Source organism: Lingula anatina, chromosome 9 (genome assembly GCF_051362555.1).
Source record: "Lingula anatina isolate TDL-2025a chromosome 9, LinAna3.0, whole genome shotgun sequence".
Lineage (NCBI taxonomy): Eukaryota > Metazoa > Brachiopoda > Lingulata > Lingulida > Lingulidae > Lingula > Lingula anatina.
Window position 1 is genome coordinate 7,848,246 of NC_141775.1, and position 16,095 is coordinate 7,864,340.

Sequence of the window (16,095 nt, forward strand, 5' to 3'; positions counted from 1 at the left end):
TTTGATGGTTAAAAAAATGGGTGAAAAAAAATAATAAAAAAACTTGTAGGTTTTCCTAATAGAAAAGATGTCAGAATGATCATCAAATATCAAATAAATAGCTTTTTCATAGGGGAGTTATTGGGTGATAAAATGCACATTTTTAATTTTCAATTTTTCATGTTTTTTTTAGTTTTTTCACCCAATAGTTTACCATCAAACTTTCAAATATTTCCAATATAATCTTCATAAAGTAAATTTAAAGGAAAGATGTAGAAATGATCATCCAATATCAAATAAATAGCTTTTTCAAAGTGCAGACAATGGGCGGTTAAGTGCACATTTTTAATTTTCTTTTTTTTAATGAAAATATTCATAAAAAAAGTGCCAAAGTATCCTCCATTTTACATACTACAAGATCACAGTCATATACTCAAATAAAATAAGATTTATGAACATTTGTGGAGGGGGAGTCAAATTTTCATGGGGAGTCAGATTTTCAACATGAAAACCTGACTGGGGAGTCAGATTTTCATGTTACACCAGTCCCTTGCTCGCTTAACCTCCACATGGGTGCATGAGTATACACTGTGTATGGAATATGCGGAAAAACGTTTTTTTTTCTCAAAATGGAAAGTTTCGCAAAGGTAGCGCAGTCTATCAGGTATGTTATAATGATAGATTTAAACTGATATCTGCATATCAGGTGACCAAGGTGACCGATTACTCATAAATAATAATTTCTCCAGGTCTTGAATCTTTCACAGGCAGATTTCATTGACCATACTGATAGTCATAGCACACATGATATTGCTTGTGTAAAACATCATATAGCAAAGATATTTGAGGTAACATGGACTTATTTATCCCATGTGGAAGTAAAATTATTAAGCGACCGGGCCTCAGAGGCCCGGTTTCCAGGAAATGGGACTAACTTTTGGAAAAGTTAATTTCTACATATGTTGTAAATTATTTCAAAACTAATTATTTATCCATTGATGGGGTATAAGTTGCTTGAGGATTACATGAAAGGAACAGGCTCAAAACCTCATGCGAACGAAGAGAGAGCAAGAGATACATGGGTCCGGGCCTGCGAGGCCCCTGAAAGGTGATTGAGGGTTAAGATATTTTACGTAAACGGAAAAATCACTACAAATTGATATACATATATATTTTTTATTTCCGATTAATATGATATAACACAACTGTATGTCTGGAGTACACAGCTTTGGATTTTGGCTCGTGCCCATTTCTATTAAATATGTGTTTGTCCTTAGACGCATCCCATTACATTTTACGTTTTACTGGGTGTTTTTCGGTAAAATACGAGTGTGTGAAATAATACACAGCCACCCTCTCGCGATATACTCACAAGTGCGTGTTGAACACTTTTCGATGACGTTCGAGCTGTTCAGGTACTGGTATACATATCGTTCGGGTGACAGTTAATTATTTTATACTTGGTGCCTTGATGATCATTGGGAATATTTATAGTTAGAGAGACATGATATGCAGTTTGGAGGACCTCCGTTCCTGGGGGACATACATTCCTTTCATACCGGCTAAGCTGACAGTAATCTAGTGAGACTCCCCACAGGGATAGATCGATCTAAAATCTATGGGAATGGGGTCTAATTTAGGGGGTGACATTTCTATTGTTCAGTGTGTGTGTACATACACATCATGAGTTTCAATGAAGTGCTACTCAATTTACATCATAGACTATCAGGCATCAGAGGGTCGCTGAGGATTTAAATTATAACAAAGGTGAGCATGCGTATTAACAGTAAACTGTAGTATTAATTAATATTTCAGTTTAGAATGGAGAAAAGTAAAAAAATAAGATCGAACTGCTACACATTGACTTTTAATAAATTTTTGAGAAACAAAGAAGCAGTAAATAACATGCAAAAAAACTCACACAAAGGCCGCATCCACAACATAAGTTGATCCGCAGACTAACAGATCCGCGGATCAAATGCACCGACCCACTTTTAAAAGCTTACCGCGTAATCCCCGCAGAAAATCTACCCAGTGTCTTTTGAGGGAATCAGACGACAAGCTCTCAAGTATTCCGGCAATATCTGATCTAAAGATCTGTTTGTCTGCAGATCAACATGTGGCCATATACACACTTACCGATAAGAGGACAGTCCAATAAGCGGCCATCTTTGAGAAAAAGGATTTAGAAGCCGGAAGAAGTCCACTCTAGTACTTTAATGTCTCAAAACAAATCTGAAAAAGACGCGCGAGACCTCAGTCTTAGCTGTTTTCAGTCAAAGCAAGCTGTCGATAATGCTTGAGGATAAGTATTCTTTTACGTTCACTTTGTAAGCTGACAATATAGTTCAATTATTATTGAAATATTCAAAGTGTGCACATGTACCAAGAGGAACAAAACCCCAGCTGCACCAAGAATTAACCCTACTTATGCACCAAGAATTAACCCTACGACAGCATCAGAAAGTTTATCTCTCTATAAATTCCATGCTATAACCTACAGGTAAGTGAGTTTAACAAAACCCCGTTCATTTTAAGATGCCCCGAGAAACGTTCATCTTAGTACCTGTGAGCATATTCAGATCAATGGATCAAATATGGCGGACCCTACATGAAAGAAGAGTCGACTTATCCGCTGACGGTCTTCCTGCCTCCACAGGCGCCATTAAACTGATTAAATCACGGTTCCGAGGTTAAATTGCTAGCCCCCTGCAAGGACGGCGCGTGTGAATGTGGGTAGACCATCAGCAGATTAGTCGGCTCTTCTTCATGTAGGGTCCGCCATATTTGATCTGTGGATCAGAAGATCTCTTTGACCTGTTTGACCTTGAAATGTGGAATTGAGAAACCTAGCTGCATTCAACATAAAATCCGTAATCGGTCAATTGTACTATCAAAGGTTTTTAGTTTTATTTTCATTCACCTTAATGTTGTCTGCATGGAGACTCTTTTATGTATGGATCAATACACTGTATAATTTTTTACCCGAGGTCTCTCGTGCATAAGCTGCAGTTAGTTTATATCTAATCTACAAGAGTTGGTGTAAACCCTGTTTGTTTTGTAATGAGAAGTACATGGCCGACACATTTGTGAGGACACTGCAAACACGCTGTTGGAATTTGTGTCACAACGTTAGGCCACACTTTTTTATTTTTATGGATGACATCCTCTGAGTACCCCAAAATCGGTGCGAGAGGGCGAAAAAAAAAAAAAACAGTCCAAAAAAAAAAAAAAACTGCTTAAGTAAAGGAATGCTGTCAGTACACAGCTGGAAACACAAATTTAACCACAGAAACACGTATCAAACTAACAATATGTCTTTATCCATGCTCTCAAAATATTAAAGCAATGTGAATACGTCGTAGAAATGTAAAAAAAGTCATGAATTGATATACTTCATATTACCAAATCTATTTCAGGTTATTTCATGCATTCATTTGGTATAGCAATCAATAAAACAAATATCAATCAAACAGTGTGTCTTTATTTGTATTCTCAGAATATTAAAACATTTTGAACACTTCACAGAAATGTTTAAAAAATGATGCAAAGATATGCTTAATACTACCAAATCTATTAAAGGTCATTTCAGACGATGCCATTTTGTCAACTTCAACTCACACGAAGCAGCTAAACTGTCAGGTGGCCTGTCCGACCTTCAGCCCACCAAATACCTCGACGCCCTTGTTGACCCTTTTTTCGCTACAGAAAACCTGGTATTAATGTGCTGCTTTATACAGAATGTCACAGAAATGTTTCGGCCGCCGCCAGCCTTTCGCACAATTGTAAAAAGGTGATATCTCCATGCCCAATATCAATGGCATACCAATCCAAAACGATGGCGCCCGTTCTCTTTATGACTTTTATTGTTGTGTAATTTGAAAGTAATCCTAGAGATGAATTTGACGGCAAAGAGGACGCATTTCCACGTGGCGATAATACGCACGCGCAGAAATCTCATTTCCTGACATTCAATAACGACGTTTGAGACAACCGACTTCGTTGGGGGCTGGGGGGGGGGGGCTTTTTTTTTTTTTTTTTTTTTTTGGAGAACGGGCGAAAATCCGTGCGCGCGCAGGATGTCATCCATAAAATTAAAAAAGTGTGGCCTTATATGATATATAATTTCGGGGACATGCATTGAGTCACACCCCATTAACGCATGGGAGAATTATCCCAGCGGGCAAAATATGTTGTTTTTACATTGAAACAACGTTGAACCATAACGTTGATAAGACGTTGGATAAACATTGAATTTGAAAGTTGACTCAACCTCAGATAACAACTTTGTATCAACGTCAGATAACAACATTGTATCAACCCCAGTTGTTAGCTAGACAACATTCTTGCATGAAAAGACATTGAAATGACCTTAGGGTAGGGTATAAAAGTATGGCCTTAAAGTTAAAATTTCCAAGGTTTAGATTAATATATACCTCAACCTGTCTATGTATAACAGGTTACCAAGAACTGTTACCTTTATTAATTCACTCCATCACATTTACAGCAACTAATTCATCCTAGTGTTAGCTGACCTTGTAAGGAATTCGGTTTATTGAAATGTATTTCTGAATAATAAGTTAAGAAAATTCATAAGTTCACTAAAGACACAAAACAACTGTCACTTTTACTTTTAACACTTTTTTGATTATTTTGATAAAGTTAGTTACAGTATTGATAAACAAAGTATCACGTTTTCAACAATTAATATTTTAAAATATAATCCATGTCTGCAAGGTTGTGTCAATGACCAAAATACAACGTTGAGTCAACGTCACATTATGACGATGTTTCGACGTGGCTGGATCAACGTTGATTTTATGTTGAATTTACAGTAGGTAGATCAACGGCAATTCAATGTATCAACCTGTTTTCAACGTTGATCCAACGCAACTATGCCTGCTGGGAACTTAGGACTTTCTAACTACCCCGATCGTTTCCTATGTTAGAATTGCACACCCAGTGCTTTTCACACCACGTACATGTACATGTACTTACAGTCTGTAGGGCGACTTTTCAAATGTATGATGGAAATGTCGAGACGCTTCCCAATTCATGTAGACCCCTAGACTTGTCCGTCACTTCCTCTTAATATCGCTTAGTTACCTAAGGTGAATCAATAACCCAACCTGAGCTTCAGAGATAACTTGACACTAACCTCTTCACAATAGCCTATCTTCATCGTGTCAAGTTATCTCTGACGAAAATAGTTTGACCTAGTTTATATAAGCCAATCGAATCCATGTTTCAAAATTTTCACCAAAGTTTGGTCATTTTGAGTCACTGAGGGCGGGCTTTAAATTTGATTGGCGGGCGGTGCGGGCAATCGAATGTATAAGTTTTCATTGAACAGGTGACAGCCCGGGAGCCACCGGCTCATATGACGGTTATTTTGGAGAATATTAGATTGGGCCTCGTTTTCAAAACTTGAAGCGGCGGCCATATCCAATTTGGCGGGAGGAGCAGGCATAAGAGACAGGTAAGATGAACAGACGTTTACACGCTGATATGTTGATAATTTTACTAATGCACTTGACAGAACGATAAAGTATGTTCTCAAGCTATATTTTTTATACCAAAGTAGTGTTCAAGTATCGGTTTCACTGAATCTTTTATCAAGTTACGTCGTGTTCCAAAATGGCGGCACACAGAACCGAAATGTAAACACGTTCTTTTGAATTGTGCCAAATGCAGATGAAGGTGATTTTTCTTTGTCTGTTCGGTTTTTTTTATAGTGTGACATTTGTTTTTGAATATGTTAAAATTTTAGGAAGGAACCTAACCTGCAACTTATCGATTTTCTACATGTACGACAGGCAGTATATTTTGCAATGTTCCAAGTAACTACAGCAGCAGTCTCGTGTTACATCTTGAATGAATGTCGAAGTTTAATAATGAATTCTTTTCTTTTTATGCATTTCTTGTTGTTTTGAAGTTAACTAGATTAAATTTACTTCATGAAATGACAGTGTGTGTGGTTATGGTGCTCACAGTAAAGTGACTATGGGGAATGTATTGCCTCGTGTCTTGTATGAATGTCACAGTAAGATATTGAGAATTTGCCTTCTTCTGATATTTTTTTGTGTTTTGGTGTTTATTAGATGAAATGGCTTGTGAAATGACATGCATTATACTTGATTCTGCATAGATAGATATATAATGAGAGGGAGATAGATCACTTTTGAGGATATGAAAGTCATTGTTTAGATATTCTGCAAATCCCTTTTCATGCTATTTCTTTGCATTTTGATTTAAGTAAGATGAAAAAAATACAGAAAATGTAATATTATCCATGAAAAGGAGTTAAACTTATACAGGAATGTCCAATAAATAATAGGTTTATCTACCTTTTTTTACTTTCCATGACCTTGATCATTGACAGTACAAAGGCTTATATTAAGCTATCATAATAAGGTATCAGTATTACACAGCTGAAGATATATATATATATATATACTGCCAAATATAGTGAAGCTTTTCATAAGTCTGTTGGAATATATCTTGAACATATTTTTTATTTTATCATAAATTGAATAATATATCATGCCCAACAAAAAGCTTAGAGAGGATATTCACTATGGGAAAGTCAATTTAAGGTACTGGCATGTCAGTGAAGAGCATTGTTATCAGCCCCGCATGTGTGTGCATGGGGTGAGTGTAGGGGTACACATGCTTGTAAATTACCCAATGAAACTATTTTCACACTTGTAACTTTTATATTTGTGAAAGATACAAAACTGAAAAACAATCACAAGCATCTTTTCAAATCTATGAATAACAAATTTTAACTTTTCACATGTTTACTTCTTTGTCAGGAGACAAATGTATGATATCAACATGAGTGAAATTTTTTTTCTCTAAAATGAGTTTTATTTCTTACATATTGCAACCTTCATTGGTTGACCATTTTCAATAGATAAGCACTTTGCATAATAAAATGCCAGTATTACATTGTGTGTTTTCAAAATGCAAATTTTTGTTATAAGGAAAAGTTTATTTTTGTTAAAAATCTCCCCTGCACAAACCTGCAAAAACATGGGTTATAAGTTTGTGAAGGAAAATTGTTTCATGAAAAAAGAACATTATATTTGCAAAATTCCCCCTTTGTTTTAATTTATAAATTTGTGTATTTTATGAAACAAAATGTACCAGTACAATAATTAGTGTATGGTAGTTGTGAACACTCTAGTTTGTATTTCCTAAACTCTTCAAGGCTTCATCTAAATGGGATCTTAATTGATTTAAAGATACGCATGTTTGCCACAGTTCAGCTCCTGATGATGAGCTTTGTTTATCTATACTGATACACTTTAAGAGTAAAAAGTGCTATTTAAGATAATTCAATTGTTACCAGCTTCCCTAATAAATTACCAAAATTGTGATTTATTACTTATATTGATTTTAGTGTGTATTGTTGTTGTTGTTTTGTGTGTGTGTAAAAAGATATATGCAATTACAAAAGTTTTCCTGTAAAACTTTTTAATATTTAATCATATATTTTTCTAGGCTTGAAGAACATGAATGGGACCAGGACAAATTCTTTTTCCAATTCCTTGGCCTGCAGTTTTTATGACAGAATCACCTATCATTTCCAAGTACTGTGTGGCAGTGAGCACCATCACAACCTCTGACATTCTTTTAAAGACTGAAAAATATATTTTTGTGCTGTGGTAGCTGTTGCTAATAATAATATTTATTGATCATCAGTATTACTACATTTGTCATATATTTTACCAGTATATGTGAACCATGCACCATAGGTAAGGTATGCTAAGTTTAGCTTTTGCATACATGACATGCCTTGTAGACAGAAATTTACACTTATAAAAATAAATTCAAATGCAAGTATGGATTGGTACAGGACTTACTGGGTATCGGTGAAAAAAACTGCTGACCCAAGGTAAATTTATAAAATAATATTATTATTAATATTGATCCTGTTTTTAAAAGGAGTGGTGTGTTTGTTGGTTAACTGTATGTACTGATTAATAAGTGTAAAATAATCGCCATATTGATGTGTTGCTAAAATAAAAAAAAAATTTTGCCACAAATAAACGTGTATTACATGTATGAAAATAAAATATAGCAAATTGAATTGATGTATCTTTTGTTTTGTTTTTTCGTTTTTTCATAAAAAAAGAACTCTTATTGGTTGGCCTCATATAATAAATAAATGCTTATTTATAAAGAAAAAATATGAAATGTTTATTTTCCTCCATTCTTCCTGTGCCAGCTTCATTAGACTACATAGACAATTATGAGCGGCAGAAAAACCAAAACGAGGTCAGAATGCCAACAGAATGTACTGAGTCAAAACGAGGCTGGTACACGGTTGTTGCAAGGAAGACATTTTTTGCATACACGGGTGTGAATTGATTTGTGCCATTCCTGGATGAAGGTAAAGTTCCTTACATGCTTACATTTACAGAAAGCTGAATAAATTTGTCACAGCTTACTGGTAATTTGAAATTGGAACCTGTTCTCTAAGAATGCAAGCATTAGAGTCAAAGTTGAACTTCCGCTGTAGCTTAAGTAAAATATTTGGTTTCAAACTCGTTTTTCTCCACAAAATAGGGTTTAAATCAACTCGAGGAGCATCTGACATGATTTGCAATTTACTTTTAAAAATGATAATATACATAACAAAACTTTTATATCCTTAAAGGCCGAGATATTCCACCGTTTCTGACACCCTACATATCTCAAAAAATTTCACCCAATTCAAATTTTTGAACTTCCGGTTTGGTTAAAAGCCACCTAGCGGCAGACCGGTGGCTCCCAGGCTGTGACTGCATGGGGTCAATCTTTAGACTCTGATAAACTGCGCTGCTTACATTTGCACTGCTGATGACCTAGTTTGAATACTCAAAAGAAAGTGACCTGGTAAAACCCAAGCGTATCGCATCGAAGAGAAATAAAAAAACAGGTGCATTTAAAAGATGAAGACACGGCGCGGCTTATGCTCGCTAACAAAAAGAGCTCTTCTCACAAAATTCTAAATGCGTATATCTGCAAAAGGACTGTGACTAGAAAGCAGCATTTGACGATAACGAAGCCCTTAAACATTCCCGATGATGAATGTTCGTGGTTATGATCACCGACTTCGACCTCAGCACCTGCGTGTGTACGATGAGCCACCGCTGTTACCTTCTTCGCAATCCTCGGACCAGTCGAGTACGACTGACGGCTTGTACGCGTCCATCCGACCATCCAACATCACAACTGTAGACCTTGAGTCATTTTCCGATCCCAGTGAAAATGGCAGTGGTCACGACGACAAAATGAAGCTTGGACGACGATGGCGTTGTTACCTCATGGTGATCTTCGCCATGTGTTGTTTACAGATGATAGCCATAGTGGTTCTGGGTGCTGCTATTCATTTTCATCAACATGATGACGGCAAACCATCCAGGGACACGGCGGCTCTTTTGAGCCAACCAATAGCTATGTCCCAAAGCGATGTTTTAGAGGATGGGCATGTTGGACCAGCTTCCTTGTGTGTTCCAGGCCTGGATATCAAATACCACAGTGAAAACTGCACCGTACTTAAAATATTGCATCGGGTAATTGCGACAGTTTATATTTCTTCGGTAGACTCTAGTGTGTTTAACTGGTAAATAATCAATTAAAATCACATTTTAGATGCATGGAACATTAAGAGCTTGAAAACTACCGGTACATGCTGCAATTATAAGACGTATACATTTATTTAGCGACTCAGTTGCACTTGCAGTTTCCCTGTTATACTGTGTCAAAAACGTTTTAATTTCATTTTGGGAGTTAATTTAAATTACATTGCCTATAGTTACGTTAGTCTCAATAAAGTCTACCACTACCCAGGAGACCGTTGAGCCTTTACAGTATGTATTAACTTACTGCTGTTTATAATTCCAAAGATACCAGTATACAGCTGCTCTAATAATGCCAGAAGCATTCCTTGTTGATAATGTTGATAATATTACGCTAACTGATTTTTACGCAGCATTTTTGTTATTATCATTACAATTAAATGGTGATAAACCTGAATTATGCCATCTTTGGTTAAAAAGAAAGAGGAAGTAGAGTAACACATATCGGTGCGATGGTGACGCATTGCTTTTATATGGTAAATATGGTGGGGTATAGTTTGGTGAAACAGCACGGCGATGACTTTTTATCTATTTATTTGCAGCTCCTGGAAAAAGTTGACAAAAATCTTCATGCAGCTATGAACGACATGAATAAAACCGCCAATAATGTGATGAATGGTGCGTGCAATGCTTCCTCTACCATAGAGGGCTTACAGTGTTGGGAAAATAACCTAAACCATGGTCTTAGAATTTGACACCTGAACCACTCTTCTATTCATATTATCACATCGGATTCGTTACTTTTTCAACACTTAAAGGTCATTTTTATAAGTTACTTATCTAAAACCATGCTCAGGGGACCCATGACGTATGGATTGTCAAACACAGATGAAATGCCAGAATACTCCTCCCCTCCTCCAAAAAAAAAAAAAAAAAAAAGGAAGACAGAAAGAGATAAACGCCCAGCAGAAGAAGAAGAATGCTTCTTTGGTGTTATAGTCCCTTTAATCTTTGTCCATAGGAAAATAAGTTTACTTTCGTCCAGAAATATGTCCGCGTGAAATATACATGTATATTCAATTGTTTACGCATGGCATCTTGTCTACTCTTTAACGCGTTTTTCCGTTTTTCTTTATATATTTTTCCTTTATATATATATATATATAAAGCCGTTTAGTAAATAACAACCTTTGCATATATACTTGTGTACGATAAGTTATTTTAATCGTTGTCAATATCCCTCCTTACAGGTGTCAATAGAAATATGTCGAAGCTGGCTATAAACAGTCGTCTGCAGGACAGCGCTCTGTACAATATCACGGAGACAGTTGCTACTTTGAATCAGATAATGAATGGTAAATATGTTTGAACGTCTAAACAGGCAATCTAGTTTTTTCATATTCCCCTAAACCTTTTTCCTTCTTATTTCTATTTCTCTGTAGGTATGATGTCCCTGGACACAATTGATGCCAGTTTTGGCCCTTGGTTTCATAGACAGAACGAAAATGGTGCTTTGTCTTTATACTATAACTTTTGCTTTCTGTAGAAAATGTCAATATTGAGATAAGTTCCCTTTTTAACTTTCACAACAGATTATATTAAATCGGTCCTGAGTGATAACTGTTAAGGTCAACCCCGTGGTTATCTTAAAATGATACCTATATGCTTGTGGAGGTACTGCAAACACTTTCTTCAAATATGAGTCACCATGATGGAATATATAATCTTAAACGATATTATGCCTGAAAATAATTTATGTAAATATCTGTTTGTAAGTTGTTTAAACAGTTTGCGGTACATTATTTTTAATACAAATAGAAAGATTAAAGGCAATGTGAAAAATGTACCCGTACGGTACCAGAATAAATCATAAATATGATAATCTGTCATATTTACGGAGCAGAACTAAAACCTTTATTTTTATAGTATTAATAAAAACCCTTTTCTGATTTGGGGCAATTAAGGGCTTTTTTCCACTCGTTTTGCTTCTTTTGGGTGAAAAAAATTACAATACAAGCCGATACAACCACATACAACTGGCCCTGTTACATGTATATATATTCCGTTATTCCAGGTCTCCAAGCTAATGTCATTGATTTAACGTATCTGTCAAGAAAGGCTGACAACCCTTTAACATTGGCACGCTTGAGAGGCAGGAAAGACAATAACGGTAAGTGTTGTTTTAAATAAGTTTGACGATAAAGGGTGTAATGTTATACTAAAGGGTTCGTAAGATGTAACATTATTCTCTTCTTTAATTCTGTACATTTGCTTCTCCTTTTAAAATGCCAACATGTACATAGGGTTGTCATTTTAACAAATTCTAAAGGAGACGCTAAATATTTGATTTATTTCAAAGAATCAAAAGCGTGAGAAGTGTTAATGAACAGAAAATGGGAGGAGGGCTTTGCCAGAAAAGACAAAAATATGTGAAAGGTGGTTAGCTTTAAAGACAAGCGCGTTGACCCGTTTTTTATAAGGAAGCAGTACATCTAATGATATGTGCTGCTTTAGGAACAGCATTTGTTTTCAAGAGGGCTCATATGCCATAAAAAAAGGCTTGCAATACAAACTACTAAATCATGAACAGTATTTATGAGAAGAGTCAACTAAACTGCGTCTTCAATAAAATAAAATTTAAAAAAGAGGCGGATCAGAAAAACTGAAAAATAAAAACTTTTTTCTCATCATACACGCTGCATAATTGATATTTTATCTTCAACTAGTTTGTTTCACTGATAACCTTCTATTGTACTTAGATACACGAATGAAACGTGTAAAATACCAACATAACTTCTGTGATGTAAAAATGATCCAAATCATTTACTAGCGAAAGAATATGATATAAGAAACGCCAACGGAAGTGAAGTATTGGCTATGCATATGCAGTTACATGTAGAGTCAATTTCAAAGACATTTTATTGTCTTGTTATATATTAGTTTTATATTTTAGTTCTAACGTGGAATGACGGTCGGGATTTAATCCTCCAGGGAGACGTCCAGTATGAAAACACCGAAAAGTGCCTAAGAGTGAAGCGAGAGGGGCACTTTCTCGTGTACAGCCAGCTGTGTCTATTCGTCCCCAGTACTAATTCAGCTGTGCATTTTACTCAATCAATCCAGAGAAGAATTTCAACCGGCTGGCACCGCGTGCTTTATAAGAAACTGAGTGTGCAACGAGGCCATACTGATTGCACCTATGTGTCAGGAATAGTGCACCTCTACGAAAAAGACTGCGTCAAAGTTGATTTTTCAGATGAAGAGTTTATCATTAACAACCCTCAGTACAATTCGTTTGGTTTGTACATGCTGGCATGAACACGTCGTTTTCAATGCCTGTGAGGCCTTTATTTTTATTAGTAACGATGTAAATACAGTAAGTGATTCCCGGGGACTTCGCTGTGTTTCATTGTCAACAAATGAGAAAAGCATTGACTTCTTGTGCTTGTTCCCCAGTATGACAGTTAAAGAAAGATGACAATTTAATAAGTGCCCATTTTTTTTAACCTAATATTAAATTTTACGAATCCATATAGACCCAGAGATTCAAACTGAATTCATTATGCCCCCATGTAGAAATATGTCTCGTATTGGTTAGATACAGCACCTTATTGTTTATAGTATACATGCACCTGTGTTTTACTGTCTTCCAATACAAATGTAATAGCATTCGCTTTTGCGTGACCTCAGGCCACAAATTGGTCAGTAACCTTAGCTTGTTCAAGAATTGTTTTTCATAAAAACTGTACATTGCTACCAGTACAAATTGCCTTGCTTTAAATTAATCTTCAGTACATTGAAAATATTTTAATTGTTAAAAATCATTTTCTGTTTTATTTGTTATGTTTTCCTATTGATAAAAAGGAGATGTGCATCGCCAATAATATGTACTATGTATGCTGTATCAATAAAACGCAGATTATTGAGTGTCAATTCTTAAAAAACTGTCGGTTGCGCACCTGATTGCTTTTATATCCTTTACCCGCCAAACAAAAAATAAACAATTATGAACTTTTAACAATAATAAACATAACATAACATAATAAAAAAATAATTAACAATTAACAAAGCTAAACGATCATCCTCTTCAATAAGTGTCATTTCTCAACGAACTTGTTAAAAAGAAAAATTGCCGTGGGTCACATACGGTAGCCCTGCTCAACATGTACCAGTACAGCCTCTACTTTTCATAGCATGATCATAGTATAGCCCAAATATTTATATGTATTAACATTGTTATATGTATATTTGTGTTTCGATTTTTTCTCTTCTTATTCCTACAGTTCCTCAGTGCATACCGGTGTAACGTGAAAGAGACTCCCCCAAGATAGAGTCCGCTTCCCATTCATAACCTCCGCCAAGGAGGTTATGTTTTCACCCCTGTTTGTTTGTTTGTTTGTTTGTCTGTCTGTCTGTCATCAACATAACTCAAAAAGTAATGGACCGATTTTGATGAAATTTACAGGAAATTTGTCAGAAGTGGGCCAAGGAGCAGATGATTAGTTTTTGGTGGTGATCCGCATCAATAATCAATCAATAAACAATAATAATCAAAAATTGATGCCTTGGCGGAGGTCTGCGCTCTCGGAGTGCTTTTCTAATTTGTATAGGTGAGCCTCGCCCTAGATTTTGAAACACTTAGGTCAAATGGAGGGCTGACTTTCAGTTACACGGACCCTCAATTTCGTTACACCGAGCACAGTCATACGTCTGCTATCATTTGTACTTACATAACAGTTATGAGCAGCTATTGCAGTATAAGCAGTCGCGCAGTTCCAATCTTGTCTACCATTTGTACAATGATTCGGTAATACAATATAGTGATCGAAATTTGACCGAGATTCAAAAGTTCAACACACACATTCAACGATAAGATAGAAAGAAAGGTGATTCATAATAATTCGTTATTTCCTCTGCTTCTCTGCTTAATCTATGACAGCGTTATCACAGTCAACTAAATATATGATATCATGGGAAGATATTGAGCGAATTAAAGGAGTGAGAACCGCTTCCCCGTTCAAAATAAATGGCCAACTCGGCTCTAGGCCCGGGAGAGGGGAAGGGGAGTTACGCAAAAAAGCATATATGTTTTTCTCTTAATGACCATAGTCAGAATTCAGTGCCGTATACGGTAATGGACTCTCTACCAAAGACGACAGGAATATTTGTTGGATCTACTGAAATAAATGATGTCGACTGGAGAAGCATTGCACCAATCGCCCCTGCACGTAGTTCGATGCTTATTATCATTTTAATTCGATAATTAAGTACTTCATTTTTCCTGCACATGTAGCTTTCGACCGCCTTGTTGAAAATATCGACATCGGGTATTTATTTCAGGAGATTCATTGTTTTTTAAGGTCTGGATTGATAAATAAAAGTAGCTATGGTTTTAAGGCATGTCAAACGCGAAAAGCATCCCTTAATTTACCTTAACACAAATATTTTCTCATAATCAACAAAGTATAGCGGCCTACTCTACCCTGTATCATGTACTCTACCCTATATATGACAGTCAATGTTCAACACACACACTTAATGATAAGATAGCCAGAAAGGTGATTCATGATTATTGGTAATCAGCTCTGCGTCTCTGCGTAATTCAAGTTTAATAGCATTGTACAGAAAACCGTGATTGTTGCATCATTGTAACAGAAATAGCTGTACATGGTATCATCAACATCAAAGGTTCACTTCTCTTCATAAACTACAGCACTGCGAGCGCGCGCGCGCGTGTATTCGTGGTGGTGAAGAAGTACCCGGATTCTAATACCTGAATGTAAATTTACTCAATCTCATTTTCATAATATTCCGACTGCGCCCACATGGTGAATGCTTGCACATATGTCTCATTTGTTTCCAAGAACCAATGATATGTTCATTATCGATGAATCATTATCATTATGGTTCCTGGAAACTAAATTAGTCATATAGCCGATTGCTGTGACATTCCCGCTGGATGTGGCATATTTTGATTGGTTCCTCTAATCTCGATTATCGGGGTTCTTTATCTTACCTTCTGGACTGTTAACGTGCTCATATTAATAGGTCTAGAATGCATGTGATAACTTGGGAGTGCTTACAATCGCAAATTAGGAGCGGCACCTGCCTGCCTTGTTACTTGCTCATGATAAAAATGGCATGATCGCCGACACAGGGAAAATTCAAACAATGGACTGCAGACGCGCCTGCGACCTGATTTATTTTTAACCGGTGACGTAAGGGAATTTTTCCTGTGCACACACCCAATCTTCTCAGGCACATATGTTGGGTACATACGACAAGAGGCATGTTTACAAACAGGAACTTTTGGACGGAAAATTGGTGTGAACTTTAACTGGAAGGTCAATAATCTAATCATTTTTCATGCTCAAGATAAAACGGCAGAAGTCTATAGTTAAATGAAATATGCCGCCCGTTTTATAAAAAAAAAAAAAAAAAAAAAAAAAAAAAAAAAAAAAAAAGAACAGCTGTTGCCTTTGAGCTTCCCTTTCTGTGGCTTGATTCAATAGTCACATATCGCGGCACATGCCTGTCTGAATTAGGC

General features: G+C 36.1%; 3 protein-coding genes across 6 annotated transcripts in view; 1 reads left to right on the forward strand and 2 right to left on the reverse strand.

Annotated features, from left to right (window-relative positions):
* The window catches only part of LOC147759857 (uncharacterized), a 65,479-nt gene extending 50,997 nt beyond the window's left edge, over positions 1-14,482 (reverse strand). Inside the window, exon 1 of the mRNA XM_086995140.1 lies at positions 14,279-14,482. The gene's annotated coding sequence lies outside the window, so the exon portion shown is untranslated. The remainder of the gene's footprint in view (positions 1-14,278) is intronic.
* Positions 1-15,981, reverse strand: part of LOC106175827 (uncharacterized) — a 52,272-nt gene extending 36,291 nt beyond the window's left edge. The window contains exons 1-2 of the mRNA XM_086995133.1: positions 15,565-15,981; positions 2,119-2,214 (exon numbers count right to left, since the gene is read on the reverse strand). Coding sequence (XP_086851259.1) covers positions 2,119-2,148 — 30 coding nt within the window. The 5' untranslated portion in view covers positions 2,149-2,214; positions 15,565-15,981. The remainder of the gene's footprint in view (positions 1-2,118; positions 2,215-15,564) is intronic.
* LOC106175826 (uncharacterized) lies at positions 5,444-13,507 on the forward strand. Of its 4 annotated transcripts, XM_086995135.1 has the most exons (6): positions 5,444-6,393; positions 7,486-9,542; positions 10,151-10,226; positions 10,799-10,903; positions 11,623-11,718; positions 12,502-13,506. In XM_086995135.1, the coding sequence occupies exons 2-6, from the start codon at positions 9,051-9,053 to the stop codon at positions 12,864-12,866; spliced, it is 1,134 nt and encodes a 377-aa protein (XP_086851261.1). In that variant the 5' UTR covers positions 5,444-6,393; positions 7,486-9,050; the 3' UTR covers positions 12,867-13,506. The 4 variants fall into 4 exon arrangements, with proteins under 4 accessions (XP_086851261.1, XP_086851260.1, XP_086851263.1 ...); XM_086995134.1 differs by lacking the exon at positions 5,444-6,393 and having other exon boundaries at positions 6,887-9,542; XM_086995137.1 differs by lacking the exon at positions 5,444-6,393 and having other exon boundaries at positions 6,887-9,542; positions 12,540-12,697.
* Positions 15,982-16,095: the final 114 nt, after the last annotated feature.